Raw genomic sequence first — 26,317 nt, forward strand, 5'->3', positions numbered from 1 at the left:
ATTTCTCTGAGGCAAGGTAGGCTTATTTTCTATCTTCAGGCTAGTTAGTTTCTCAGGCTGTGCCGAGTTGCATAGGCAGAGTTAGGCGCAATCCACGGCTGCCTCTAGTGTTGTTTGGAGAGGATTAGGGATTGCGGTCTGCAGAGTTCCCACGTCTCAGAGCTCGTTCTATGATTTTGGGTTATTGTCAGATCACTGTATGTGCTCTGACCGCTATGTCCATTGTAGTACTGAATTGCCTTTCATAACAATTAACCCTGTGTGTCCCCAACTTTTTACTATTGATGCTGCCTATGCGGCATCAATAGTAAAAAAATGTAATGTTAAAAATAATAAAAAAACAAAAAACCTGCTATACTCACCCTCCGTTGTCCGCAGAGCCGGTCGTTATCTCTTAGCGGCCTCGCGAGACTGCTAAGTCATCTGGGTAATTTCGCAATGCATCCTGGGAAAGGAAGATGACAGCAGCTGCGTGCTACAAGGGGCCCTCGGATCCAAAGGTGAGTATGTTAGAACTACAATGGGCCCTCGGATCCGAAGGTGAGTATGTTTATTTTTTATTTTTTAACCTGTGACATACGTGGCTGGGCGATATACTACGTGTCTGGGCAATATACTACGTGACTGGGCAATATACTACGTGGCTGGGCAATATACTACGTGGCTGGGCAATATACTACGTGACTGGGCAATATACTACGTGACTGGGCAATATACTACGTGGCTGGGCAATATGCTACGTGGCTGGGCAATATACTACGTGGCTGGGCAATATACTACGTGGCTGGGTAATAGACTAAGTGTCTGGGCAATATACTACGTGACTGGGCAATATAGTATGTAGCTGGGCAATATACTACGCGACTGGGCAATATACTACGTCGCTGTGCAATATATTGCGTCACTGGGCAATATACTATGTTGCTGTGCAGTATACTACGTCACTGGGCAATATACTCTGTGGCTGGGCAATATACTACGTGGCTAGGCAATATACTACGTGACTGGGCAATATTCTACGTGGGCTGGGCAATATACTACGTCACTGGGCAATATACTACGTGGCTGGGCAATATACTACGTCACTGGGCAATATATTACGTTGCTGTGCAATATACTACGTCACTGGGCAATATACTCCGTGGCTGGGCAATATACTCCGTGGCTGGGCAATATACTACATGACTGGGCAATATACTACGTGGGCTGGGCAATATACTACGTGGACATGCATATTCTAGAATACCCGATGCGTTAGAATCGGGCCACCATCTAGTTCTACATATTAGTGTATAAAAAAGTGAATATATTGCTTATATAACTGTCTACTATAGAACGCGCATATGCAATGTACGACATAAATAACAACGTTAGTCATCATTGGTTTTACTAAAGAATTTTATGGGTCATTTAGACAATTAAATAAAAAGTTAAAAATACACAAAGGGTAGTTGTATTTCTTTAAACACCAGAACAACAAAATAAAGCCATCTGGGGTTGTATCTTTAAAAGGCTGGTACCGTCTCAAAAGACAAGTTTCTCTATGTGACTGCAGACTTGTGAATCCTCACATCGCAAACACTGCACGCTGTGAGGATTCTCCGGTGTCGGCACCAGGAACTGTGGCCATGTGACTACAAGTATGTGATATGCATGCCCCGCCCATATGCCAAGTAGACTGTTTCTGGCCTCGCTCAATACACTTGCATCACCCATACACCCATCTAGTTGGAATGTGGCCAGGGCTATGCATACTTGCAATCACATGACCGCTCACTCTTGGTGCCAGCGGTGGAGAAACTGCACAATGTGAGAATTCACAAGTCTGCAGTCACAAAGAATGATCACAGTCTTGTAGTTTAAAGGGAATGTGTCAGCAGGTTCTTGCTATGTAATCTGAGGACAGCATGAGGTAGGGGTTAAAACGCTGAATTCAGTGATGTGTCACTTATAAGGCTGTGTGCTATTGTTTACTTACAATGAAGGCTTTATCACTAGAACAATATCACTGCTTTGACTAGCTGGAGAGTGCCTCCTAATCTGACTCTGCCCCCTCCTGTGATAAGCAGCTTACTATTAATAGACAATGTACATAGATGGCCTGATGGGGGCGGGGTTAGCTTTCTCAGCTCTGCTTCAGGCTGCATCTAAAAACTGTTATGTTGTCACAACTGCTGCTCACAGTAAACTAAGTTATACATCATTAGATTCAGGGTCTCTTTGCCTACATCATGCTACTCTCAGATGAGGTAACAAAAACCTGTAGACAGATTCCCTTTAAGACCGGTTAACCCCTTTAATGACTTTGATACTTAAAGCGAACTGAAAAAGGAACTGAAATATCTTTTGGGATATAGCTTGTGCTACATTGTGTGTGTTCGCATTCAAAAATGTGATTTGTAGTCTTCAGGTGAGTGCAAAGTAAAATAATCATACACAGAATACACATACTATAGTAATGGTGTTCTTATATAGATGTAGTTGGCACTGTTGGTCACTGAACCGGACCTTTAGAAAATGCAATCAATAAAAGTAAATGAATAATTATCAATACATAAGTAAATACACATATTCTGTAACATACCAGTATAATATGATGGTAGATAGTGCAGGAAGGGAGCCAACAGGAGAACTAGTTCTAGATGTTCACTATGACCCAGTAGTAATATATAATATCTAACATGCACTGCATTCTCTAATATAGATGTTAGGAAACTGTGGTTCAAACACGAGGATGAATTTTCCAACGATTCCTCTGACTTTCATATGCTGAAGGGTCCTACGCTTGCGGGGGTCATGGTGGAAATGCTGGTAAAGTGAATAGCCAGTTCGGGCCTGAAGGTAACGTTCTTACACTGTCTCATTCCATCAGCCAGGATATCTCTATGATGTTATAGGCCATCAAAGCAAGTGACATTGATTTGCTTTCCATGGATAGAGCTGGAGGGACAATAATATTAAAGGTCTTGTGATTGTAGAAATGGATTTTCAAGGTACTGGTCTGTTTTGCGCAGCTACGGGAACGCCTTTTTCTGACGAACTGTGGTCAGAGTTGTTTTATGCTTTTGCAATATCAGTTACCTTACTATGTGTGGCAAAGATGACGTGAGGATTAATATGTATGACTATGTCATGGAAAATGCTGAAAATCTAGAAAATCTTTTTTTTTTCTTTTCAAAGTAAATACAGAAAATTCTGAAGTCTGCGTCTATGCGACACTCACTAATCATGGCTATAGGCAAATGGTGCAGAATGAAAATACATAAAATGTCATCAGTTCTCATTGACTCAGAAGTCCGTGAGATATAACATATCTGAATTGCAGCCCACTGCCATATTAATGCCTCATTGCTATAATTCTTTATGTTTCAGCTTGGAAATTAACAAAAGTAGGTAAGCCGCATGTAATGTTATATTTCATTTAGATTTATAGAAGAGCTTGAAGACAGCTAGAAAAAAATGAAGACTTAGCAATTTTGTTGGCATAACTTAAAACCCTAATTCTAATATTCCTGCTTAAAGCAAGAACTGTCAACTGTCTTAGACTGCTTTCACACATCAGTTTTTTGCCATCAGTCACAATCCGGCGAATTTAGAAAAAAACGGATCCGGCAAATGTTGCCGCCGGATCTGTTTTTTTCTCATAGACTTGTATTAGTGACAGATTGTGACGGATGGCCTCACGTTTCATCCGTCGTTCGCCGATCCGGCGGCCGGAGAAAACGGGCATAGTAACATTTTTTGTGTCCGTCGAAAAAATGGACAGCGACGTCCATCGTTTGCTAGAATGGAAGCCTAAGGCACCGGATCCGTCAAATTATGGAATCCGGTGATGGATTCCATTTTTTTAAACTGAGCATGCTCTGATTTTTTTTAGGATCCAATTAGCTGGATCAGCTAGTCGGATCTGGCGAAAAAATGGATTCATCGCATCCGTTTTTCACAATCTGCGACCGATCCGTTTTTTTCAACATTCGACGGATTGTGACTGATGGCAAAAAACTGATGTGTGAAAGCAGCCTAAGTGTGAAACAGCCAAGGCTAGTGTGACTGGGGGTCAATATGCCACTGGTGCAACGTACAAGGGGCCAAAAGATAATGGGGGCCACTTTCACCTCCAAAACAGCACATAAAAGCGAGCATTATAATGATCTGTTGGACTGTAAAGGGCCAATATACTGTTCTTGCCTAGGGGTCATCTTCTGTTTCTATCTTCCCCTGGTGTCACTTGATATGGCAGGGGTCTCATGCGGAACGCAGGCACAGCAGAACATTTGACGATAACGGCCCGGTTCAGGGGCCGCCTATGGCAGCACTTTGGCTCAGTTGAATGTGCGCCCTTGGACCAGCTCTCTGCACAGCAATGCCAATGCAGACACAACTTTTTAGTTCATTTTTAAATAACTGATCTCAGTTTTTTTTTCTTACATTGAAGTCTATTGAAAACCCTTAACCAGTCATCCATTTTTCTTTCATTCTACTGGATTCAGTAAGCAAAAAACGAATCCTTTACAAATGAAAGAAAAATGGATGGCTAATTAACTGATCCGTTTTCCATAAACTTCAATGTTAAAAAAACTAATCCAGCAGAGATCATTTAATTAAAAACAGACTAAAAAGTTGTGTCTGCACAACTTTTTTGCCAATGGATTGCTACTCGATCCAGTCAATTCCTCTGTTACTGAGAAATCAGCATTTGAATTGACACGAAAATGAGGCTGCAGATCTGAAACCTCTGTCACTCCAGCTCTATTTCCCACCCAGTGCCACCTTCTCCTGCTTGACTGAGAAAATTTATGCTGTGACTTCACGAAAAGTAGCCGTCAGTCAAGAGGTCGAAGCGGGGCGCCGGACATGGAATAGAGCTGGAGTGACAGAGGCTTCAGATCTACAATTAAATCTTCAGCCCCATTTGCATATCAATTCAAATGCTAATTTCTCAATAACAGAAGAATAGACTGGCTATGTAAAGGTATTGCTGGACATGTATTTGAAAGAGCTACATGCACATATATAGTTTGGAAGGTGAAATCCTGCTGACAGATCCCCTTTCATTTTTGATACATAAATACATATGAATATTTTTATTTTTCAAGTTGTCTTCACGCTCTTCTACAACTCTAAGTGAAATGTTTTTATAAGAAAAAATTTGTTACTACTGAAGTTCAACCAAAAATTATACACATTTTTCTATTTACACTTAAAAAAAACTTATATTACCAAGTATTACACCAATCTTATTAGAATAGTGTTTCTGTGTTGAATAGCTTTTATTGTGTCTATCTCTGTAAATATGCCAGGGTGGACACATGCTCAGTCTGGCTTCTCTCTGGTCCACTGGGTATGTAGAGGGATTCCTGGTATGGTGAGCCGGCTGCTTCTGAAGCTGTAGCATCTTCTCTGAGATACTGAGCAAAGAATAAGATAGCGAGACAGCGTTACTGCAATTACACCTTCACAGGACCTACTTTGCCAAGCAGAGAAGAGGCTATGGTTTCAGAAGCAGCTGCCTTACCACAGCAGAAATCCTTCTATATACCCAGTGGAGCTGAGATAGAAGCAAGCCTGAGCATGTGACAGTAAAAGCTATTTGGAGTATCTGGTGACATACAGTGGCATGTAATACTTTGGGCACCCATGGTCACAATTATTGTTACTGTGAACAGTTAAGCAAGTGAAGATGAATGGTTGCCTGGTTGCTAGAGAATCCCCACATGTAATCAAGCTGGCTAATAGCTGTAAATCATTCAGCTGCAGCGATGAAAACGTAATCTCTTAACACTAACAAATACTCGGAGGACCCCCGAGCAACGAGTACACTGGCTCATTACTAAAAACAACATCTGTAAAAAAGCTGAAGTTGAAAACAGGATGACTTCTACAAATGGATAATGAATATAAAAACACTTCAAAATCCAAAAATAGACTACCTCAAAAGGCGCAAGCTGAAGGTTTTACAATGGCCCTCACAGTCCCCTGATCTGAACATCATTGAAAATTTGTAATTTTTAAAATGTAAAAGATGAATATATATATATATATATATATATATATATATATATATATATATATATATATATATACACCGAAAATATAAAAGAAATGTGTCATCTTTAAATTTAGGCTTTTTGGAGATCATTACATCTTGCTTAACTGTTCAAAATAAGAGTAATTTTGACCAGGGGTGCCCAAACTTTTACATATCACTGTAAGCATTTTTCTTCGAAAGTCTAACTACAAAAATGTTTAGAACTATGGACTGGATTTAACAATATGCAATATTGTTAATGGGACATCTTCTTTAAAGAGTAACCAGAATGTTAATTAATATTTCATAAATCAATAGTTCATGAAAATTATAAGCTTTGTAATATTTCTTATCAGATAAATTAGCTTTTTTCACCTCCTGGACTGATCTTACTCTGTCAATTCATGAGTAAAATATGTAAAATCTCTATTCATGAAGACTGATTTTCACATTAATGAGATAGATGACAATTAGTCAAATTCTACGGAGAGGGGAGGTGGAGGGGGATTGAGGATCTAGAAGGAGACAGACATTCTTCTAAAATGTCTCCACAGTTACAGTTTTACATAGAACTTTATAAGCATCAATTGTCATCTCCTATCTTAGTAACGGGAAAAATTGTATTCACTGAAGATACAGTTTTACCTGTGAATTGAGAATTTTGAGAATTACTGCTCAGCCCCAGAGGAGTAAGAAGCATATTTCGTTAACAAGCTATATTCCAAAGTTTATTTTTTTCATGGTTACTATTGATTTATGAAAGAAAAAAGTAAACTACAGTTCCTCAGATACTCTTTATGTATATCCATTCCATCTCCAGTGATTTTTTTTTAATATGCAATATTGTCTCAATGCAAACTAAAATGGGTTAGAGGGACAGCAGAAACAAGATGTACAGTAGTATGGGTACAGAATGAACGTGGGAATGACACTAAGTAGCTTTTAGGCTGAAATTATTCTGGCATTTGTTTCTCAAATATTGCATTGTTTCTTTGCATTATCCAAAATAGTAGACTGCAAGTCTCACTAGGAGAGTGCTAGGACTCTACAGTCTCTGTGTACATACCTATATTCTACACAACACATTTTTGTTCACTGTAAACCCAGAAGGATTATTATTTACTAGGTTTTTAATTCTTGGAAAGTTCAGGAAGCAGAATCTATTCTATTATTGCACAATTCCTCTAGGAGTAAAGTCACAAGAAGGGCGCAGGCTCATGCACACATAAGTTTGCCTTTCCCATTGGTCTGGAGATCTCTTCTTGTTGCTCAACAGTCATAAAGAAGCATCTCAGTGTTCCCCTGGTGTAGGATATCACATTTATAGTTTGGGATGGCACACAAAAAGTCAAAGCAGCAGGGTTAGGTGGAAGAATGGCCTGTTCTGTTTGTATCACATATCCCACAATCAGAATACTGGAAAGAGGCATGGTGATTACACCTCCAACATGTTGACTTCACGGCTGATGTGTGCACTGCCCTCTCAAGTCCAGGACATGTGTGTTAGTTTAGGCACAGGTTTGCCAATTCAGCGCATTCAGATGGAAGCATGGTTATCACGTCAACAAAAGTCAGCGAGACATCATGCGAACAAACTCTGTAGAAAAGAAAAAGAAATGATGACTGCAAAGTTTAAAATATTTCCTTTGACGAATCATCTAAAAAAAGTGTCACACCCATCAAACAGTCACATTTTACACAGTATTTTACAAGATATATATCTATAAGTAATCCCAATCCACCTTAATTTTTATATTGATTAAGGTTCTCCTTGTCAAGTGCCTAAGAACTACACCACATTTAACTAGTTCATATCATTATAAAAATAATACTAACCTTCAAAGTCCACCTGTCCATCTCCATTCAGATCAACGTCCCGGATGATATCTTCTATATCCCTGTGACCAACCTGTTGTCCCAGGAGCTTTTTCATAGCCTCCCGTAGTTCACTTGTACTGATTTCCCCATCTCCATTGGTGTCAAACTGAATGTGGATTGAAAAGATCCTCATTAGCTAGATGACTATTTTATTCATGAAAATGACAGGATGGGGTAGGTTGGTGTAAGTCCAAAGAATTTCTTACCTCCTTGAAAGCATCTCGAAGCTCTTTCACTCCAATCATATCTGCTGTCTCTGCAAGTAGCTTGGGTCCCATCAATTCCACAAAATCATCAAAATCCACATGACCTCCAACTATGGGAGAAAAATGTGGAAATTTTACCATGGTGTGAATATTATACACATTTAACGTTTTAGCATTTGACAATTTAAATTTCATGTAAAACAGAAAAAATCACAGAACAAAACATAGAATCCAAGTAATTTGGGGATCGGGAAGGGAAGACTAATGAAAAGGTAAGAAAAAAAATGTAGATTCTGACAAAATGAAAGTACCATATATGTTCGAGTATGAGACGAGATCTTCAACCCATTTTTTTAGGCTGAAAGTTTTCCTCTCGGCTTATACTCAACTCACCCTCACCGGAATGTCTCCCATCACCCCCACCAATCTGTCTCCTCTCTCCCCTGGTCTGTCTCTCTTCCCGGGGGTGTTTTTTACCCCCTCCTTCACAGCAGCAGCAGCGATGGCAGAGCAGCGCGATCCTGGCATGTATTGAGTAGGTAGCGGTGTGCCGGTAACCTATGGAGCAAGCGGTAGCCATATGGAAGGTGGAGGTTGCGGGCGGCCTGTATTTTCAGTGCCACATGCTTCACTTCTGGTGACGTCACAAATATTCATAAGCCATAATGAGCGGAACCAGAAGTGAAGTGTGCGCAGGGAAAATACAGGCCGCCCGCAACCTCCACCTGCCATACGGCTACCGCTTGTCTCCATGAGGCTCCATATATTACCGACACAATGCTACCTCCGGGACTCCATACATGACAGGATGGCGCTGCTCCGGGACTCCATACATGACAGGATTGCGCTGCTCTGCCGCCGCCGCTGCTGTGTAGAAGTGGGTAAGAAACACCCTGGTGGGAGACTTGCGGACCGACGGGGAGACGTGAGAATCGCAACGGGGAGAGGAGAGACTCGCAGGCAGAAGGGAGACTCGCAGCCCAGTAGCTGCTGCATCTTCCCCCTCGGCATATACTCGAGTCAATAAGTTTTCCCGGGTGTTGAGGTAAAATTAGGTACCTTGGCTTATACTTGGGTCGTCTTATACTTGAGTATATACGGTAAGTAGTTACTATTAGCTAACTAGCCATGAAGTTAGGGTCGGAAATGTCCTAAACTGATTTTAGTTCAAACAGTAAGTATAGTAGGTGTTATCGTTGGCTCTGATGTTCTCCATATGCATTAATGAATTTCAATTGGTTGTCCCATCATCTTGTGAGGACCACACCGCTCCCCAGTCTACTGGCTCTCTGCTTACTGGAATGTGGGGAAAACATGTGCCCTGGGTTGAGTGACAGGATCAGCAGCATCATTGCACTGATAGCAAGATGCTGTTATATGAGGGAACCTTTCCTCTGCAGAACCCGAAGGAGGCAAGTGGCACTGCACCTGGGCCGAATCCAGCGATCCGGCCTGCTTCATAACACTTGTAGGTTCTAATGGAAACACTTGGAAGTTCTGTGCTCCTTGCTTAGGAGACTGACCACCAGTGAAAGACTGCAGGCTTGTAATGTATTAGGAAATGAAAACAGGATAAGAACTCATCTGTCTGTTCCTGGAGTCAACCAAAACATGCAATGGACCTGAATAGGGTCCTTGATGTGCTCCATCTCTATTTACAACTTTAAGGAGCAGTGATGGAAAATGTCCAGCAGACAACTGCAAATAGTCCGTCAACCCTATTTTCTTTATCAATTTAAAGCTAGATATAGTTGTGGTAGCTCTTTATACTGTAGTAAACCTTGTTCCCCTCCAAACAAAGTTAGTTGTCATTTTGTGAATTTATTTGAAAGAAGTATAATCTACGTAAGTTCAGAGGAACAGTTAGAAACTGGTAGAAAAGTTTAGGTAATGTACATATTTTAAGGACACTTACACCTACACTTTATATAACTGCTGACTGGCTACAGTGTCGCCTGACTCTCCCATACACAAGAGCACTTGCTTTACCAAGCATGTTTATGTTCTGTATGAAAGAACCACTTCCAGACATCTCTGGTGGTGGCTTAGGTTTTAGAGAATAAAGGAATGAGCAGTCCAAAATCGGTTATGCTGTATATGTATCTTCCCCTACTATCATCTCTTGGGGGCCCGTATACACATCAGAATATCGTCAATTTTGGCAGATTCAGTGGATATTAGTCTGTGTGTCGAGTCCTTAATTCTACATAAACCAGCAACAAGTTGTGTGATAATGTTTTTCAAAGTCGTCTTCCAGCATAGTACTCATTGGCTAAAAGTTTTAGAATAAGTCATGGTTTGGGTCAGATGAAAAGCAGATCCCAAGGTATTTAATTTAAGAGTTTTTGTAGAAGAGGGGAAATATTTTGGTTCAATATTTTCTAATTCTGAACATTGACCTTCAAATATCTCACTTTACCATATTTATCAAATCTTTTCAAAATAATAAAATAATGAAATATAGTTAGCACCTCTAAAGGCTATAGAGCAGTGACGAATGGAAAATATCTAGAATAAATGTCTAAAACATTACAAATGAGATATTGAATGTCACATGTAAGACTTTTTCCTATAGTATGATAAACATAACTCACGATTCATATTGATTTGCTGAGACAGTTCTATTAGTTCCATCTCTGTTGGCATGTATCCCATCGTTCTCATACAATCCCCAAGATCCTTACAGCTGATGTATCCATCCTTGTCTTTATCAAACTCTTTAAAGGCTTCTCTTAGTTCTGTAGAAAATACATTAGTGTTACATTTCCAAAGATAATGATGTCTAAAAAGAAGTATTCTAGCCACAAATCGTAAAGGTGAGCAACATTTATAGAAAATACGGCCTTGAAATATAAACTAAAAATCCAGCAGTAAGGTTGCTGCTCACAATTGTTTTTCCCATATTAGAAAGCTTACAAACATTTTAGAATATGATTTTAGCTGTACGTTAAGGGGATTGAAAACACACTATTTTTGATGAAATTACTCCATGGCCAATTTGACCATTTTTTTTACAGAATATCAGCTAAATTATAATCGAACTGTTTAATGTTGCCATGGCTGTCTATATTAGTTTCCCGTGATTTTTAGGTAATATGTACAAATTAGCAACAAAATGAAGACAAATCAAATATAACATTTAAACAGCCTTTTAATTGGTCTGCTATCAATCTGCACTTCTTTCTTAAGCACAATAATGGGACATTAATAAGATCAGATCGTTGATTACTGTTCCATTTGCTTGTTTAGACGCAACATGCAGCATAATAGCCCAGTTTATCCCTAAATGTCCAGCTGGATTTAGGTCAAGGCACAGACTGGGTCTATAAGGAATTAATTTTAATTTTTTGTTTATCCACTTAAACCTACTTATGCGCAGCTGAGATTAAAGACATATTCTAGGACATACATAGAAAAGCAGTATTTACAAAATCTACATGACCTTCTTTCCTTACTTCTGTCAGTTGCTCTATTCTTTTTTCTCAGTGGTAGAACAAGCTAGTCATGGAGTCCTATAGATATCTTGAAACACGCAAACTGCTCGTCTTCTGATATACTTGTCATGCTGCGCTAACCTTAAAATGCAACTGTACTTTCAAAAAACGTTTGATGTTAGAAGTTTTACCTGGCGAGGGTTTAGATGTTAAAACCCTCACCAATCACCAAGATGAAGGGGCACAAATGCTAATCTGAGTTTTGAGCTCCAGAACTGAAGACATGCTAGGATCACTTTGTGACGTGGACCTACTAAGCCCCAGGTCCAGGTAGGTACACAAACACTGGGTGTTGGTGCAGCTGGCAATGGCAAGTGGGCAACAAGGACCTGGTACACTCAGGAATTTTGGGAGCAACAGGACAAATGCTGTGAAGTCAGAAGTGAAAGAAGCAGGGTTAGCACACAAACTATATTGAATCTCAGTCCAAAGACACAGGTGCATGTCCTAGTGGGCCTTAGATAGCTCTAGGGAGATGATGTCATAGTTCCACGTCGGGCAAACGGCAAAACCCAACGCGAAGCACGACAGAGGGCAGTGGACTCAGGAGAAGGAAGTGGAGTCTGGGATACCAGGGACAGGTGTGTAACAAAAAATAAGAGATCTATGAAAGTGTCTTCACTACCAGAGAAAAGCAGCCTTCTAATGATCACTTCCACCCTATTTTTTTAGCAAATGGTAGGAGTTTCAGCAATTTGATCCCTACCAGTTAATATTTCAGACATTTCAAAAGGTTTCAAAGAGTGTTGATACACTTTAAAGGGAACCTGTCAAGTGAAAAAAATGCTATTAACCTGAAGATATGGGATAATATGCAGGTTAATAGCATTCTGAACCTGCCCGGCTCCGGCAGTTAGAGCCCCGCTGTCTGGAGTCAATTAACTTTATTCCTCCCAGCCGCATTCGGTTTTAGTCACGGGGATGACTGCGGCATGGGTTCAGTCACTGCTCTGTGTATAGAAAGGGGTGGCTTTTAAACTGCACCCCCAGCACTGACTAACAGCAGCTCAGCATTAGGGTCAGTTGTTAAGATTGGCAGATGCAACATAAGTGACAAAGGTAGAATGCTCGAGCCACAAATGGGTGGAGCACGACAATTTTAGTAGGAATAGTCGAGCATGGCTTGCAGAGATTAGGTTCTACATGTCTCAAAAACAAATAAAAAGATTTCTGAAGGTGTACTTTATTGCAGAATGACTATAGCACCTGTTGCAGTACCTGCAGGTTCTATATCCTGCTTGCTTGAGATACATAGCTAAGCAGACTGAGGACCCTAAATTGCTTTGTTTAGCATGTCTGAAATTATTTTTTAGACTTTGACAGCCACTGTATCACTTTACTCTGTGTATTAAAACTTTGCAGCAATATCACTTTGATATTCACATGTCACAGCTTGAGCCAATACCCATTGAATGTCCTCCAAAAATTTTGCAGCTTTTTATATCAGTCCTAGTTAACAAAGACGGAAGTCTAAGGCTGTGTGCCCACGTTGCGGAGTGCTGTGTGGATTTTTCCGCACCGTTTTTGAAAAATCCACAGGTAAAACGCACTGCGTTTTACCTGCGGATTTACCGTGAATTTCCTGTGGATTTCCTGCATTTTTTGTGCGAATTTCACCTGTGGTTTTACACCTGCGGATTCCTATTGAGAAGCAGGTGTAAAACGCTGTAGAATCTGCACAAAGAATTGACATGCTGCGGAAAATACAACACAGCGTTTCTGAGCGGTATTTTCCGCACCATGGGCACAGAAGATTTGGTTTTCCATAGGTTTACATGGTACTGTAATCCGCTGCGGATCTGCAGGCAAATCCGCAGCGTGTGCACATAGCCTAACTCCGAATATTATTCTGCTACAATATGATATGAAATGTTTGCTGTTATAATGTAATATAAATAATTAATATGTCCTCATATCATTGCTTTTTCTGATCATATTTAGCTTAAGGATTAATATTAGGCCATGAGTAGATCAGTATCAGTGCTTATAGGTTTACATTCAACCAACTGAGGCAGTCATCATGCTATTAATTGCATTCATCAAACATTTCATTACGGTTATTCATAGGATGGTCTTTTATCACATTACCACTTTACCCACATATTGTTACAGTCTTGTCTTGGATATTCAATATTTTAAGATAGCATTTCTATTCTAAACACATACAAAATTGTGTTTGGTTTATTAACCTCTACTATAACAGCGCTGGCAGGGATGGCAGGTCACAGCATCACATTAAGGTGCAGTTGTCGACTCCTGCTATTAGTTCAAATGAAATTATGCCTGCTGTATGCTTTGATTTCCTCCTCTACATGAGCTAGAAGCAGAGAAGCATCATAATCAGTTTTATTGCTTGGTAATACACTAAATATAATGGTACAATACCTACAAGTCCAATGACAAGCCTTCCACCAATGCAACACAAAAACTCTGGAAATGGTTGTTAGAATTAAAGAAGTTGTCCACTACTCGGACAACTTCTTCTCATACCCCTTGCTTGGCCCCATAACATAATAAAGCGTATACTCATCTCCCGCGGTGTTGGCATTGTCTCCTGGGGCTGATGTTGTGACATATGATGCCGGCGCCCAATCAGCAGCGGCATCACTGTTCCCGCCTCCTTTCAAATTGATCAAGAAGATGAAGTCCGAGATCAGCTGCAGCCCGGACTTCCTATTCATGTTTGACTTATCCGAAGGCGGGGACAGTGATGCCAGCCCTGATTGGGACCGGGAGTGCTGACACCACGGGAACGGCGCCGGCACAGGAGATGAGTATAGACTTTATTATTTTATCAGCGCCAAACATTTTGTTCAAGTAAGGGTTGTTCTAGTAGTGGACAACAGCTTTAATTTTTATTCTATGTTACCATTATGAATTTTTAATGCTGCGTATTTTCACTGAGCAAAAAGGTCTTACAGTTCAAGCAAAGTGGATGGGATTTATAGAATTCTCATGCCCAATGTGCTTTTATTTTGCTCAGTGTAAACTGACCTGCGGTACTTGTTTGAAATCCGCAATATGTCAATTTCTCTTTAAAGATTAAAGTGAACAAGTAACTTTAAAAGTAAAGAGCTTTATGTGTGGATTTCCCCCATAGGATTGCGTTAGATAGAGAAATTTCTCAGGTAAAAAACTTAATTTAGCTAATAGCTGCAGAACTGCTGCATAAAATTTGCAACATTAAAAATTAACCAAATACTTAATGTAGGAGCGTAGCCTAGAATTCACTGTAGTGACCACCATACTATTCCAACTGTCAGGACACATTCAGTCATATGTAAGAATTGGTCCAAGATCGGACCATAATGCTCCGACTGGCCGCCAGTCTCCCGATCTGAGTATGACAGCTTCATAGAAATATATGAAGCTGTCCTGCTGGGGTTGGGAGACCTGCAGCAAGTCCGTTATTGCACTCCGATTTCTTACCAATTTGTACCGATGTCTAAGTGCGACCTTATAAAATCTTTTCATATTATGTTAGAGAAATTTTAAATGATCAGAGGCTTTTCTTTTTAAGTGTTTTTTTTCTGCTGCTCCCCTACCTAAAATGTTGGAAAAAACACTCACAACAGGCGTCAATGAGAAGGCTAAAAAAAATGCCAGGAAGATGCCCAGGTGTCTTTTAGAAATATTTCTTAAGTGTTTTTGTTACAAAAAAAAACGCTAGAGAATGATGCATTGCTTAATGGATTTTAAATAACGTCAGGAAAAAGAAAATAAAGACATCCAAAAAACACTGAAAAATTTCCACCAAAAATGTTGGTGGGAAAAAATGTTGACGTAGCACTTCAAAAAAATCACTCAGGATTACAAAGTGCAGAGAAAAAGATAGAAAGAAAGGACTGATTTCTGAAGCATCTTCCTCTTGAAAGTGTATTTTTTTACAACTGGTAAAAGAAGCGGTGTGAATATACCCTTAGGCTCCCTTCACACAGATATATTTTTGCAAAGTTTTTTTGGGGTAGAAAAAAGAAATAGTACTTATGGTATTTAAAGGGAACTTGAGAACTGATACATGCTGCCCGATCCAAGGGCAGTATTTATAAGACGGTGACTGCATGATGACATATACTGTATGTTTAACTCTGAAATGCTGTGATGTTTCAGAGAGAAAAACATAGTTTAATTAAAAAAAACATAGTTTAAAAGTTGTCGGGTACCAGCAGCATAGGGGACTAGTGTTGAGCCACCTCCCTAGTGTTCGGGTTCGATTCGGTTCGTCGAACAGGGACGTGTTCGACAAAATGTTTGTTGAACGTTCGACGAACACCTTCTAACCCCATTGAAACCAATGGCAGGCAAACACAAACACATACAAACACATGGAAAACACATAGAAAACACCTTAAAAGGTGTCCAAAAGCTGACAGACTGCTCAGAAGACACAACAAACACATATAGTTATGCGAACAGAAAAGAGGTGGAGGAGTAAAAGGAGGAGGAGACACAGATATAGGCATGTCATGCCCTTCTAAAATCAAAAAAGGCTGGAGTAAAAATGTAAACTCACTCTACCAACACCAAGACGTCTTGACAAAAAAAAGAAAAAAAAGAAATATCTTTAGGTAGAATGGCATCGGGTCCATTCAGAACACTTTCCTTAGAAGACGTAATGGTACCCCCATTGGGAGTTGTGCCAAAAAATGAACCCAATACATTCAGACTAATCCACCATTTGTCATATCGAAGGGGCAGGTCAGAAAACGACAACATCGACACGGAACCAAGTACAGTACTATGTAGACGACTTCTTATGCCTAGGCCCAAAAGATTTGCCACAGTGTGAAAACACACGGTAGTCAACCTGTGAGAAGGAGAGAGCTGGAGGGAGAGTGGACACCCCAGAGCCGAGGGGTTAGATTGAGAAAGAAAGAAGGCGGTGTAGCTTGCTTCATGGGTGAAGTACGCTGCTGAGTAGCACCAAATTCTATTAGGCCCAAAAGGATTTCCTGGGCTAGATGCCGTTACAAAATAGTAGTTAGGTAAACAGGCGGTGTAGCTTGCTTCATGGGTGGGGTACTGTGCTGAGTAGCACAAAATGTTATTAGGTGCATAACGATTTCCTGGGCTAGATGCAGTTAAAAATTAGTAATTAGATCAACAGGCGATGTAGCTTGCTTCATGGGTGAAGTATGCTGCTGAATAGCACCAAATTCTACTAGGCCCAAAAGGATTTCCTGGGCTAGATGCTGTTACAAAATAGTAGTTAGGTAAACAGGCGGTGTAGCTTGCTTCACGGGTGGGGTACGCTGCTGAGTAGCACCAAATTCTACTAGGCCCAAAAGGATTTCCTGGGCTAGATGCCGTTAAAAAATAGTAGTTAGGTAAACAGGCGGTGTAGCTTGCTTCATGGGTGAAGTATGCTGCTGAGTAGCACCAAATTCTACTAGGCCCAAAAGGATTTCCTGGGCCAGATGCCGTTAAAAACAGTATTTAGGTAAACAGGCAGTGGGTGGCTGGGCTACTCTGCTGACTAGCAGACACTGAAGCTTTGGAGCAGACCTCTGAATCCCAGGCCATAGTATGAGGAAACAACTCTGCAGACGACCCCACCCACCTGGAATTGACGATGGCAACGTCATGTAAAACTCAGCAAGGGGACTAAATAAAGAGTTTCCATTTTTTCCAAAAATTCGGCCACAGACACCACTTAAGTGGCATCAATTTTGCCAGAGTTTTTAAAAGCGGTTGGTGAGGTGATTTTCAAAAATCATCAAGCTTTTAGTCTCCCCAAGATGACACAGGGTAGAAAAGTCCTTGCGGATCCAGGATTTGTTCATCTTGATGAACGTTAGTCTGTCTACATTGTCACTGGACAGCCGCGTGCGCTTATCTGTCAGCACACCACCAGCAGCACTGAACACACCTTCAAAGAGAACGCTGGCTGCGGGGCACTACAAGATCTCCAAGGCGTGAGTGGCGAGCTCAGGCCATTTTTCAAGATTGGAAGCCCAAAATGAGCAAGGGTCCAGTTCCACAGTCATGGCATCGATGTTAACTTGGAGATACTCTTGTACCAACCTCTCTAGGCGTTGGCTGTGCGTCAGACTTCTTGTCTCCTGTGGCCTTGCAAAGGATGGTCTAAAAAAATCTTGAAATGATTGGAAGATCGATGTGAATACTTTTCTTCCCAATGATGACAGAAGTATTCTAGGAGTGATACCTTTATTGGCTAACCAGAAAATAATATGTTTGCAAGCTTTCAGAGCACAAAGGCTCCTTCTTCAGGCAAGATTACAAATAGATTCTATTTGTAATCTTGCCTGAAGAAGGAGCCTTTGTGCTCTGAAAGCTTGCAAACATATTATTTTCTGATTAGCCAATAATGGTATCACTCCTAGAATACTTCTGTCATCATTGGGCAGAAAAGTATTCACATCGATTTTTCTGGCTAACGCGGTACCACAATACAATTTGTTATTGTGCATCATCAAAACGATTGGAAAAATTGCTGTTACCACCAGATACGATGTTTCTGTTACGGTTTGAGTGATGACTCGATAGTCCCATGGTTGGCAAGTTAGAACTCAGAGATTCACTACGTGCACCACTGGTGTTTTGTGGAAAAGCAGATGCTAGATTCTGTAACAGTCTCTGCTGATATTCCTGCATGCGTGAATCCCTTTCTATGGCAGGAATTATTTCGCCAAATTTGCTTTTGTACCGGGGATCTAAGAGTGTGGCAACCCAGTAGTCAGCATTACTTCGGATTCTGACAATCCGAGGGTCATGTTGCAGGTAGTGCAGCAAGAAGGCACTCATGTGTCTTGCGCATCCAGGAGGACCAAGTCCTTGTTGTCTTGGTGGTGGCGAGGTGAGAATCATGCTTCCTTCGTCAGCCCTCTCCCCCCAACCTCGCACAACAGAAATTGATCAAGGTCTCCCTCATCTGATGAGTCTTCCATGCCCAGCGCCAGTTTGTCCTCCAATTCTTCCTCGCCTCCTGCACCTTGCTCAACAGTTTGGCTGCTACCATGCGCCCTTGGTAATCCCTCTCCCCCAGCCTCCAATGCCAGCCGCCTTGGTGCTGCCAACCTTCTTGACCTTGGAGATATGATCCCTTCTGCATACGACTCCTCCTGTTCCTGCTCCTCCTCCTCTTGTTCCACCACCTGACTCCGAACACTGTGTAAGGTGTGCTCCAGCATGTAAATTACCGGAATGGTCATGCTGATAATGGCATCGTCAGCACTAAACATCTTCGTCGCTATTTCAAAACTGTGCAGAAGGGTGCATAAGTCCCTGATCTGAGACCACTCCTGCAGCGTGATTTGCCCCACCTCTTGATCTCGTTGGCCCAGGCTATACGTCATAACGTATTGCACCAGGGCTCGTCGGTGCTGCCACAGTCGCTGCAACATGTGCAGAGTTGAATTCCACTGTGTGGACACATCGCATTTCAGCCGGTGAACTGGCAGGCCCAACGACTTCTGTGGAGATGCAAGTCGTCGAGCTGTGGGATGCGAACGGCGGAAGTGAGCACACAGCGACCGTGCCCTCTGCAGAAGCCCATTTAGTCCGGGATAGTGGGATAAAAATTGCTGGACAACCAGGTTCAAAACGTGAACCATACAAGGCACGTGTATGACATTGCCCCGGCGAAGGGCCGCACCCATGTTTGCAGCATTGTTGCACACAGCCTTCCCTGGCTGCAGGTTGAGTGGAGACAACCATTGATGGAACTCGGTCTCCAGAGCTGACCACAACTCCTCAGCTGTGTGACTCACATTTCCCAGACATTTCAATGTAAACACTGCCTGATGCCGTTGAGCCCTGGTGACAGCATAGTGAGGAGGTGTGCAGGATTCGTTCTGCGCAGTTACAACGCGGGTGGCATTACCAGACAGGCTTTGGGTGCAGGTGGAGGACCGAGAGGAGGTTGAGGAGGCAGAAGCAGTGGAGGAACTTCTAGATACAGAGAATTGACGAGCAACTCGTGGCGACGGCAAGACTTGGACAGCAGCCCCTTCTCCTGATGTCGCCGTAGTTACCCAGTGCCCAGTCACCGACATGTAACGCCCCTGTCCATGTCTACTCATCCAAGTGTCTGTGGTGAAATGCACCCTGTCACACACACAGTTTCTCAAGGAAGCGGTGATGTTGTGTGCTACATGCTGGCACAGCTTTCTTTGAGAAGTAGTGGCGACTGGGCATCTGGTACTGGGGCACTGCGACGGACATAAGGTCTCGAAAATCCTCTGTGTCCACCAGGCGGAAAGGCAGCATTTCTGTAGCCAACAGCTTGCAGATGGAGAAATTCAACCTCTTAGCTTTGTCATGGCTAGGAGGAAATGGTCTTTTACTTGTCCACATCTAAGGGACTGAGGGCTGGCTGCCGTGCTTAGACGGAGATGAGTAGGGTGTCCCCGGCAAACTGCTGGTCTGTGAGGAAGGTGCAGGCGGAGATGTTATGTTGCCTTGGTCAAAATGTGGTGTCTATGTCGGAGAGTGCTCAACACCAGCAGGTGTTTCCACTTGCAAATGTCCTGACGACCTGCCAATCACACTGGCTGTTGCAGGTAAAGAGGTGGAAGGTCTGCATCCAAAACCATGTGCGACTGCTGTCCCCACAGTCACAGAGGATGAAGAGGATGCGGATGCACTTGATGGGGCAGACAGTGGTTGAGGCGGCCCACTAGGCCACATTGTAGCACAGTGAGCTTACCACTGCAACTTATGCCTCATATCCATGTGACGGTTCATGCATGAAGTACTCAAGCTAGTGATTTTTTGGCCTCTACTGAGATTTTGTTGACAAATCTTACAGACAACATGAGTTGGGTCATCCTTTGCAATGTCAAAAAATGCCCAGGCTATGCAAGGCTTAGAGCCCGTGCGATCTGAAGAGCCACCATGACTTCTGGTCTGAGGCACAGTTGGGGTTGAGGATGCAGTTGTTGACGTGCTTCCAGTACTCCGTCTCTGTCCAGGAAGGTGCACGATTACCTCGTCGTCAGACTCGTCTCTATCATCCTCCTCCACCTCCTCTGCTGACCTAATGGACTGGCGGACTGGGGGTTGACAGTAAGTGGGGTCTACAACCTCGTCATCTTCATCCTGTGTGTTCTCACACCCTCAGAGCCAACCTCTTCCTGCCCTGACCGAAAAGTCTCAAGTTTTCGTTCCAATCAGGTATCTGTCTCATCATCATCTTCCTCATTGTCTCCACCAACAGGAGTTACAGTTTGGGAACGAGAGTCTACATTATGCTCAGAACCTTCTTCATCTGGGCCTGGATCCGACTCACAAAGATTCTGGGCATCAGTGCAGATCATTTCCTCGTCTGGATTCACAGAAGCTCTGGAGCAGACCTCTGATTCCCAGGCTATAGTATGCGTAAACAGCTCTACAGACTCAACCATGTGTGTTACCCCATGCTCAGACGGGCAGCTGGAGCCTTGGGAGCTGTGAGGATGCAAGTGCGATTGGGGTGACAACTTTGAGGACTGGAGTAGTTGTGATGTTGAAGTTGACATGGAGGAGAGCCCACTTGAACGAGCACTTGATATCCGTTCAAGCACCTGCTGTTTTTGTGCCTCATCTGGAATTTTTGGCGATGCTTGTAGCGATGGTCGTAAGAAAGGGATCATATCAGATTGTCCACGAAAAGAAGTAGACATCTTACTTTGGCTGGAAGATGGTCTTTCTTCTGCGGATGTTACTGTTGCTTTACCACCTACCCCACGGACACAACCTTTTTTTCCCTTTCCAACACGCCTATTCCCCTTTCCACCAGCAGCAGGCCTTTTGCCACTCATTTTAGTGCTTAACTAATTGGCAACTCTGAATCTGTAGTTGTTGGCACAACAACCTATGGATGAAAACCGAGCAGAACTGAGTGGCCAAACTGTGGTACTAGGCCCAAAACTAATAACTGGATTAGATGCAGTGAAAATAGAGATACACAGGCGGTGTAGTTAGTTTCACAGGCGGGCTACTCTGCTGACGTGCAGACACTGCTCCTAAGCCCTAAACTATTAACTGGATTAGATGCAGTGAAAATTGAGATACACAGGCGGTGTAGTTAGTTTCACAGGCGGGCTACTCTGCTGACAAACAGATACTGCTCCTAGGCCCAAAACTAATAACTGGATTAGATGCAGTGAAAATAGAGATACACAGGCGTTGTAGTTAGTTTCACAGGCGGGCTACTCTCTTGACGTGCAGACACTGCTCCTAGGCCCTAAACTATTAACTGGATTAGATGCAGTGAAAATAGAGATACACAGGCGGTGTAGTTAGTTTCACAGGTGGGCTACTCTGCTGACGTGCAGACACTGCTCCTAGGCCCTAAACTAATAACTGGATTAGATGCAGTGAAAATTGACATACACATGCGGTATAGTTTGTTTCACAGGCGGGCTATTCTTCTGACGTGCAGACACTGCTCCTAGGCCCTAAACTATTAACTGGATTAGATGCAGTGAAAATAGAGATACACAGGTGGTGTAGTTAGTTTCACAGGCGGGCTACTCTGCTGACGTGCAGACATTGCTCCTAGTCCCAAAACTATTAACTGGGTTAGATGCAGTAAAAATTGAGATACACAGGCGGTGTTGCTAGCTTCACAGGCGGGCTACTCAGATGACTATCAGACAATGCTACTAGCCCAAAAGGATTGGCTGAGCTAGATTACACCAAATGCTGTGACAAACACTTGCACAGCACTGGCAAACAGTGCTATGAACTGCTGCAACCTACCCTGAAAAGGGCTGATATTACAACTAGTCCCAACTCCTCCTGACTCCCTAAACCTATCTCTCTGACAATTCGCTCCAAACAAACACTCTTAGTCTGTATAGCGCCCACAGCAGCAGCGGTGCCGTCTAACACTAAGCTGCAGCATTGAGGAAATGGTGGCGACGGGGCAAATGGCTGGTTCTTATAGGGCAAGGAGGACATGTGACATACACAGCCAATGACATATGCCCCTGCTTGTGCGCATCACATGCACATTGCTGTGTGTGTGCGCATTGCTGATAGGCTGAGAGACTGCACCGCCCCACCCCCCCCCGCCCAGTATACACTGAAACAGTCTATTAACAATGATAAACAGTTTTAATGTGCAAATCAAGCTAGGCTTTTGGTGAACGAACAGTTATCAAACAGAAACTCGAACAGCCGAATTTTAAGCAAATTGTTCGGGTTCGTCGAACGACTCGAACACCGCCCAAAACAGCTCAAATTTGAAATTGGCGAACAGTTCGACTCGAACACCGCTCATCTCTATAGGGGACTATACGCTGGTCCCCAACGGCTTCTCCCCGCCCACTGTCCTGGACTGACAGGTCTCTCCCTGCGCGTGTCTATAGGGAGAGACCTATCACTTAGGGGCAGTGGGCCATGAGACTAGTTTGACAAGAAGGTTCCTGGTGGATTTTAAGCAAGGTTTTTCTCTGACACGCCGCAGCAATATATATGGTGGGAATCCTGGAACCAGTGCCTGTTACAAGTTGCCCATAGATCTTGCTTCATATATCACCTGTAAGTACCTGTATTTTTGGTGCATTTTTCACATCTCACGTGAAAAATGTTGTGATTAATGGATGCAAAGATTACAGCTATCATCTGGACACAGCTTTTTGCAAAAAAAAGGCACCAAAACACCATAAAATAGCTGTGTTACAGTGGTCTTATGGTTAATCATATCTGTATGCATTCTATTAGGTGCTTGTTACTCCATGGCAGCATTTTCCCATTGCTTTTACAATCTGTAGCCTTCCTTAGCTTTAGGACACCTACCACACTCATTACAACCAGAAACCCTATACTGAAATCGTAGTATTAAGCATTATTATTCCTCCAGCACTTACAATATACCCCAGCTCATCTCTCACGTCGATCCGTCTCCCATTATCCATCATACTATTTATATATACGGTACTTGCATGCATCTCAGTCACATAAAGCCTCACATTTTCTTCCTTTTTCTGTATTTTACATTGCATTTGGCTTACCTTCTATTTCTTCTGGGCGTAGTTCTCTGTCCTAAAAGAGAACATATTGAATCAAAGATTAGATCTAAAGAAGGGAGCAGTGAAGTCAGTGAATGAAAAGGATTAAATGGTTGCACTACAATAATCTGGACAATAATTACACAGAAGCTAGTGGATGAAAGGGAAGGTCCTCGAATGCTCAGCCGTCTGGGTCAGTCCATGCTGCTTGTAGTCATAATATTGTGTTTTCCTCATTCATCACCAATTAGTAAGTTCAAGATTTGAACCCTATCCTGATCAAATGTTGAATACATTATCTTTTGAAATGTTATCATTCACATCCTGAGCTTCCTCTACCAGGATTTTATATGTCACAGTATGTTATTTTACTAAGTCAACAAAAAAGATATCAGAGTAAGAAGATTTGCTTGGTTTCAGGGTATTAACATTTTGAAAAGGCCAACGTTGTAGAGGATAAAATGGGTTCTGCAAAATAGACAATAGGAAATATAGTTTAAAAATAAAAGTTGTTTTTATTAATATACATCAGTTTGAGATTGCACAGATGAGATTGGATGCTCCAGGGTATTGCTAGTGGCCAGTATTTTATTAATCCATGTTAATAATGACATTATCATTAGGTAGGACACTTTGTGCATTATTTTATAAGTTATTTTATAAGGTATTTCCTGATGTAAGACCTATATAAATATGATAAATAACACTCAGCTGGTAACAAATGGCATCTAATTCAGAAATCCCAATGCCATTGGAGGCTAGTATATGGTTCATTGGCAAAAATTATAACAAGCATAATATTTCAGAATATAGATAGAAGAAGTAACATCATTTTACATTTAGGTCTGACCTGTTCAACTTTGCACATGTACCAAACTCTTGCACAATAATGGTCTCTTCTGTCCACTATCAAGCATACGTCCACATAATAGATGAAGATTACAGTACTTAATCATTTCCGCCAACTTCTTTGTCAGGGTCATGATGATCAATGGGTGAAGGGTTACATGATTTATGGTAGTATTCCAGTGTGAAAGGTGGGTCCAGTCACACAATAATGGAGAAGATGGAAGGGTCAAAACTCACTTACAGGCTGTCGATTCTCAGCGAATCCTTTCCGGAGAAAAATACAGGCTGGGCCCAACAGGTTGTGCATCACCGCGCAGTTCTGAGCCAAAAGCATAAGAGGTCCCTGAGCACTCTCTTCCCCTGTCTGCGCCGGTTTGAGGCTGCTTCTTTCCTCCTGGTGCATCTTACAACATATAGATTGTTACTAGCAAACTAATGGGTCAACACCAAAACCTAGGTTCTACCAGTTCTTTACTTGTAAGTATAGGGGTCTCAAAATGAGCCCTTCTAAATTCAGTATATTTTAAAAGTAATCCTCCCCAAATCCTTCTCTTCCTCCATAGGGTTTGTGGTGGTCTTCTGTATCATGCAATCCCTATTACTACCTTTTAACAATGCCACTTGTCTCTACTATACTTTGACAGTTTTTCTCTTATGGCTCAGTGTATGAACAATTCACAGTCTCTGCTCTCCTTGCCACCTCTCTTCCCTCCCTCCCCTGTATCTCGTCTCTATATAAGGAACTGTTTTAGTCTGGTCCTTTCGGTCCTTCCATTCCCACGCCTTTATAAGACATATTTGCTTCGCTTGTCTCTCAGCGTCCTTTGGGACCATACAACTAGATTTGAAGGACACATTACCAATATAGGATACCGTCTCCGGTTTAAAAATAAAAGAGAACTAAATGTGAGTCATATTCACAGACACATAAAGAGAGCGATGGGGGCTTTATGGCCCAGCTGAAAGGGTAAGCAATTAGGTAGAGGGAGCAGAACAACTGAGCATCAATGCTTGCTCTCTTTGGGGACATACCTAGATTTTCACCTAACAGCTGCATTCCCTTTTGTGTTTTTCTTCAACCCCAATCTTATCGTTTGCTGCAGGTGTTACTCTATTGGGAGACATACCTTCTGGGAGAGGTTACGAAGAGGAGACTTCACACAATTCCCCATAACATACAGTACGAAGCAAAAGGACGAGCTTTCCCGAGGCGAGAAAGATAGAGAGGGCAGCAGCCAGCGAGGCATCCCGCACAGTGAGCGCCTCTGAGCCTTGGGGGCAGTCAGCAGCGTCCCCCAGATTAGACCCTGTGAGCCGCAGATTGTTTCTCTGATAGAGCCTCTGATTATAGCAGATAAACTGCAGCAGAAACTATTCCCTGATGAGCTCAGAGAATCCAGCTAATTTGGCGCTAGTCCCCTTCCCCCCATGAGCCTTACAGCTTTTCAATTACATGATGTGGGACAGATCAGCTGGAAGCGGACACAGGATTCATGACACTGACGTTGGATCTAAACAGTAGCCAGGAACCTTCTGATTTGGGGGATCTATTTGGAAACCTATGCCTTATCAAAGTTAGCTACACTGCTTCCAAATGGCGACAATATCCTAATCCAACCATGAAAAGGTTAACTCTCTCGGCTTCTTTATATTGTACTGTGGTTGCCTGTTCAGAGATGCGTGATCTCCAGCAGGCACAATGTAGAACGACATGAGCTGTCAAAGAAAGGACAATGTACTATTGTGCGTTTGCGTAAGAGACACAAATTGAGCATGTACCGCTCATTGCAAGGATAGCGCATCATATTTGCATCTAGTATATATCACAGGACCTGCCAAAAAACAAAGACCGCAACCCCAGACATCTCAGAACCGAAGAAAATGCTTCACCAGAGAAGATTGCCT

General features: G+C 42.3%; 1 protein-coding gene across 2 annotated transcripts in view; it reads right to left on the reverse strand.

The window, feature by feature from the left end:
- Positions 1-1,388: 1,388 nt before the first annotated feature.
- Positions 1,389-26,317, reverse strand: part of CABP1 (calcium binding protein 1) — a 50,667-nt gene continuing 25,738 nt past the window's right edge. Inside the window, exons 1-7 of one of the 2 annotated variants that reach the window (XM_069758023.1) lie at positions 25,540-25,751; positions 24,654-24,815; positions 23,567-23,597; positions 10,707-10,850; positions 8,113-8,222; positions 7,865-8,012; positions 1,389-7,625 (exon numbers count right to left, since the gene is read on the reverse strand). In XM_069758023.1, coding sequence (XP_069614124.1) covers positions 7,600-7,625; positions 7,865-8,012; positions 8,113-8,222; positions 10,707-10,850; positions 23,567-23,597; positions 24,654-24,815; positions 25,540-25,659 — 741 coding nt within the window. In that variant the 5' untranslated portion in view covers positions 25,660-25,751 and the 3' untranslated portion in view covers positions 1,389-7,599. Of the gene's footprint in view, positions 7,626-7,864; positions 8,013-8,112; positions 8,223-10,706; positions 10,851-23,566; positions 23,598-24,653; positions 24,816-25,539; positions 25,752-26,317 lie in introns of those variants that run through there. The other variant, XM_069758013.1, reaches the window with a different exon arrangement.

Source organism: Ranitomeya imitator, chromosome 1, assembly GCF_032444005.1.
Source record: "Ranitomeya imitator isolate aRanImi1 chromosome 1, aRanImi1.pri, whole genome shotgun sequence".
NCBI lineage: Eukaryota > Metazoa > Chordata > Amphibia > Anura > Dendrobatidae > Ranitomeya > Ranitomeya imitator.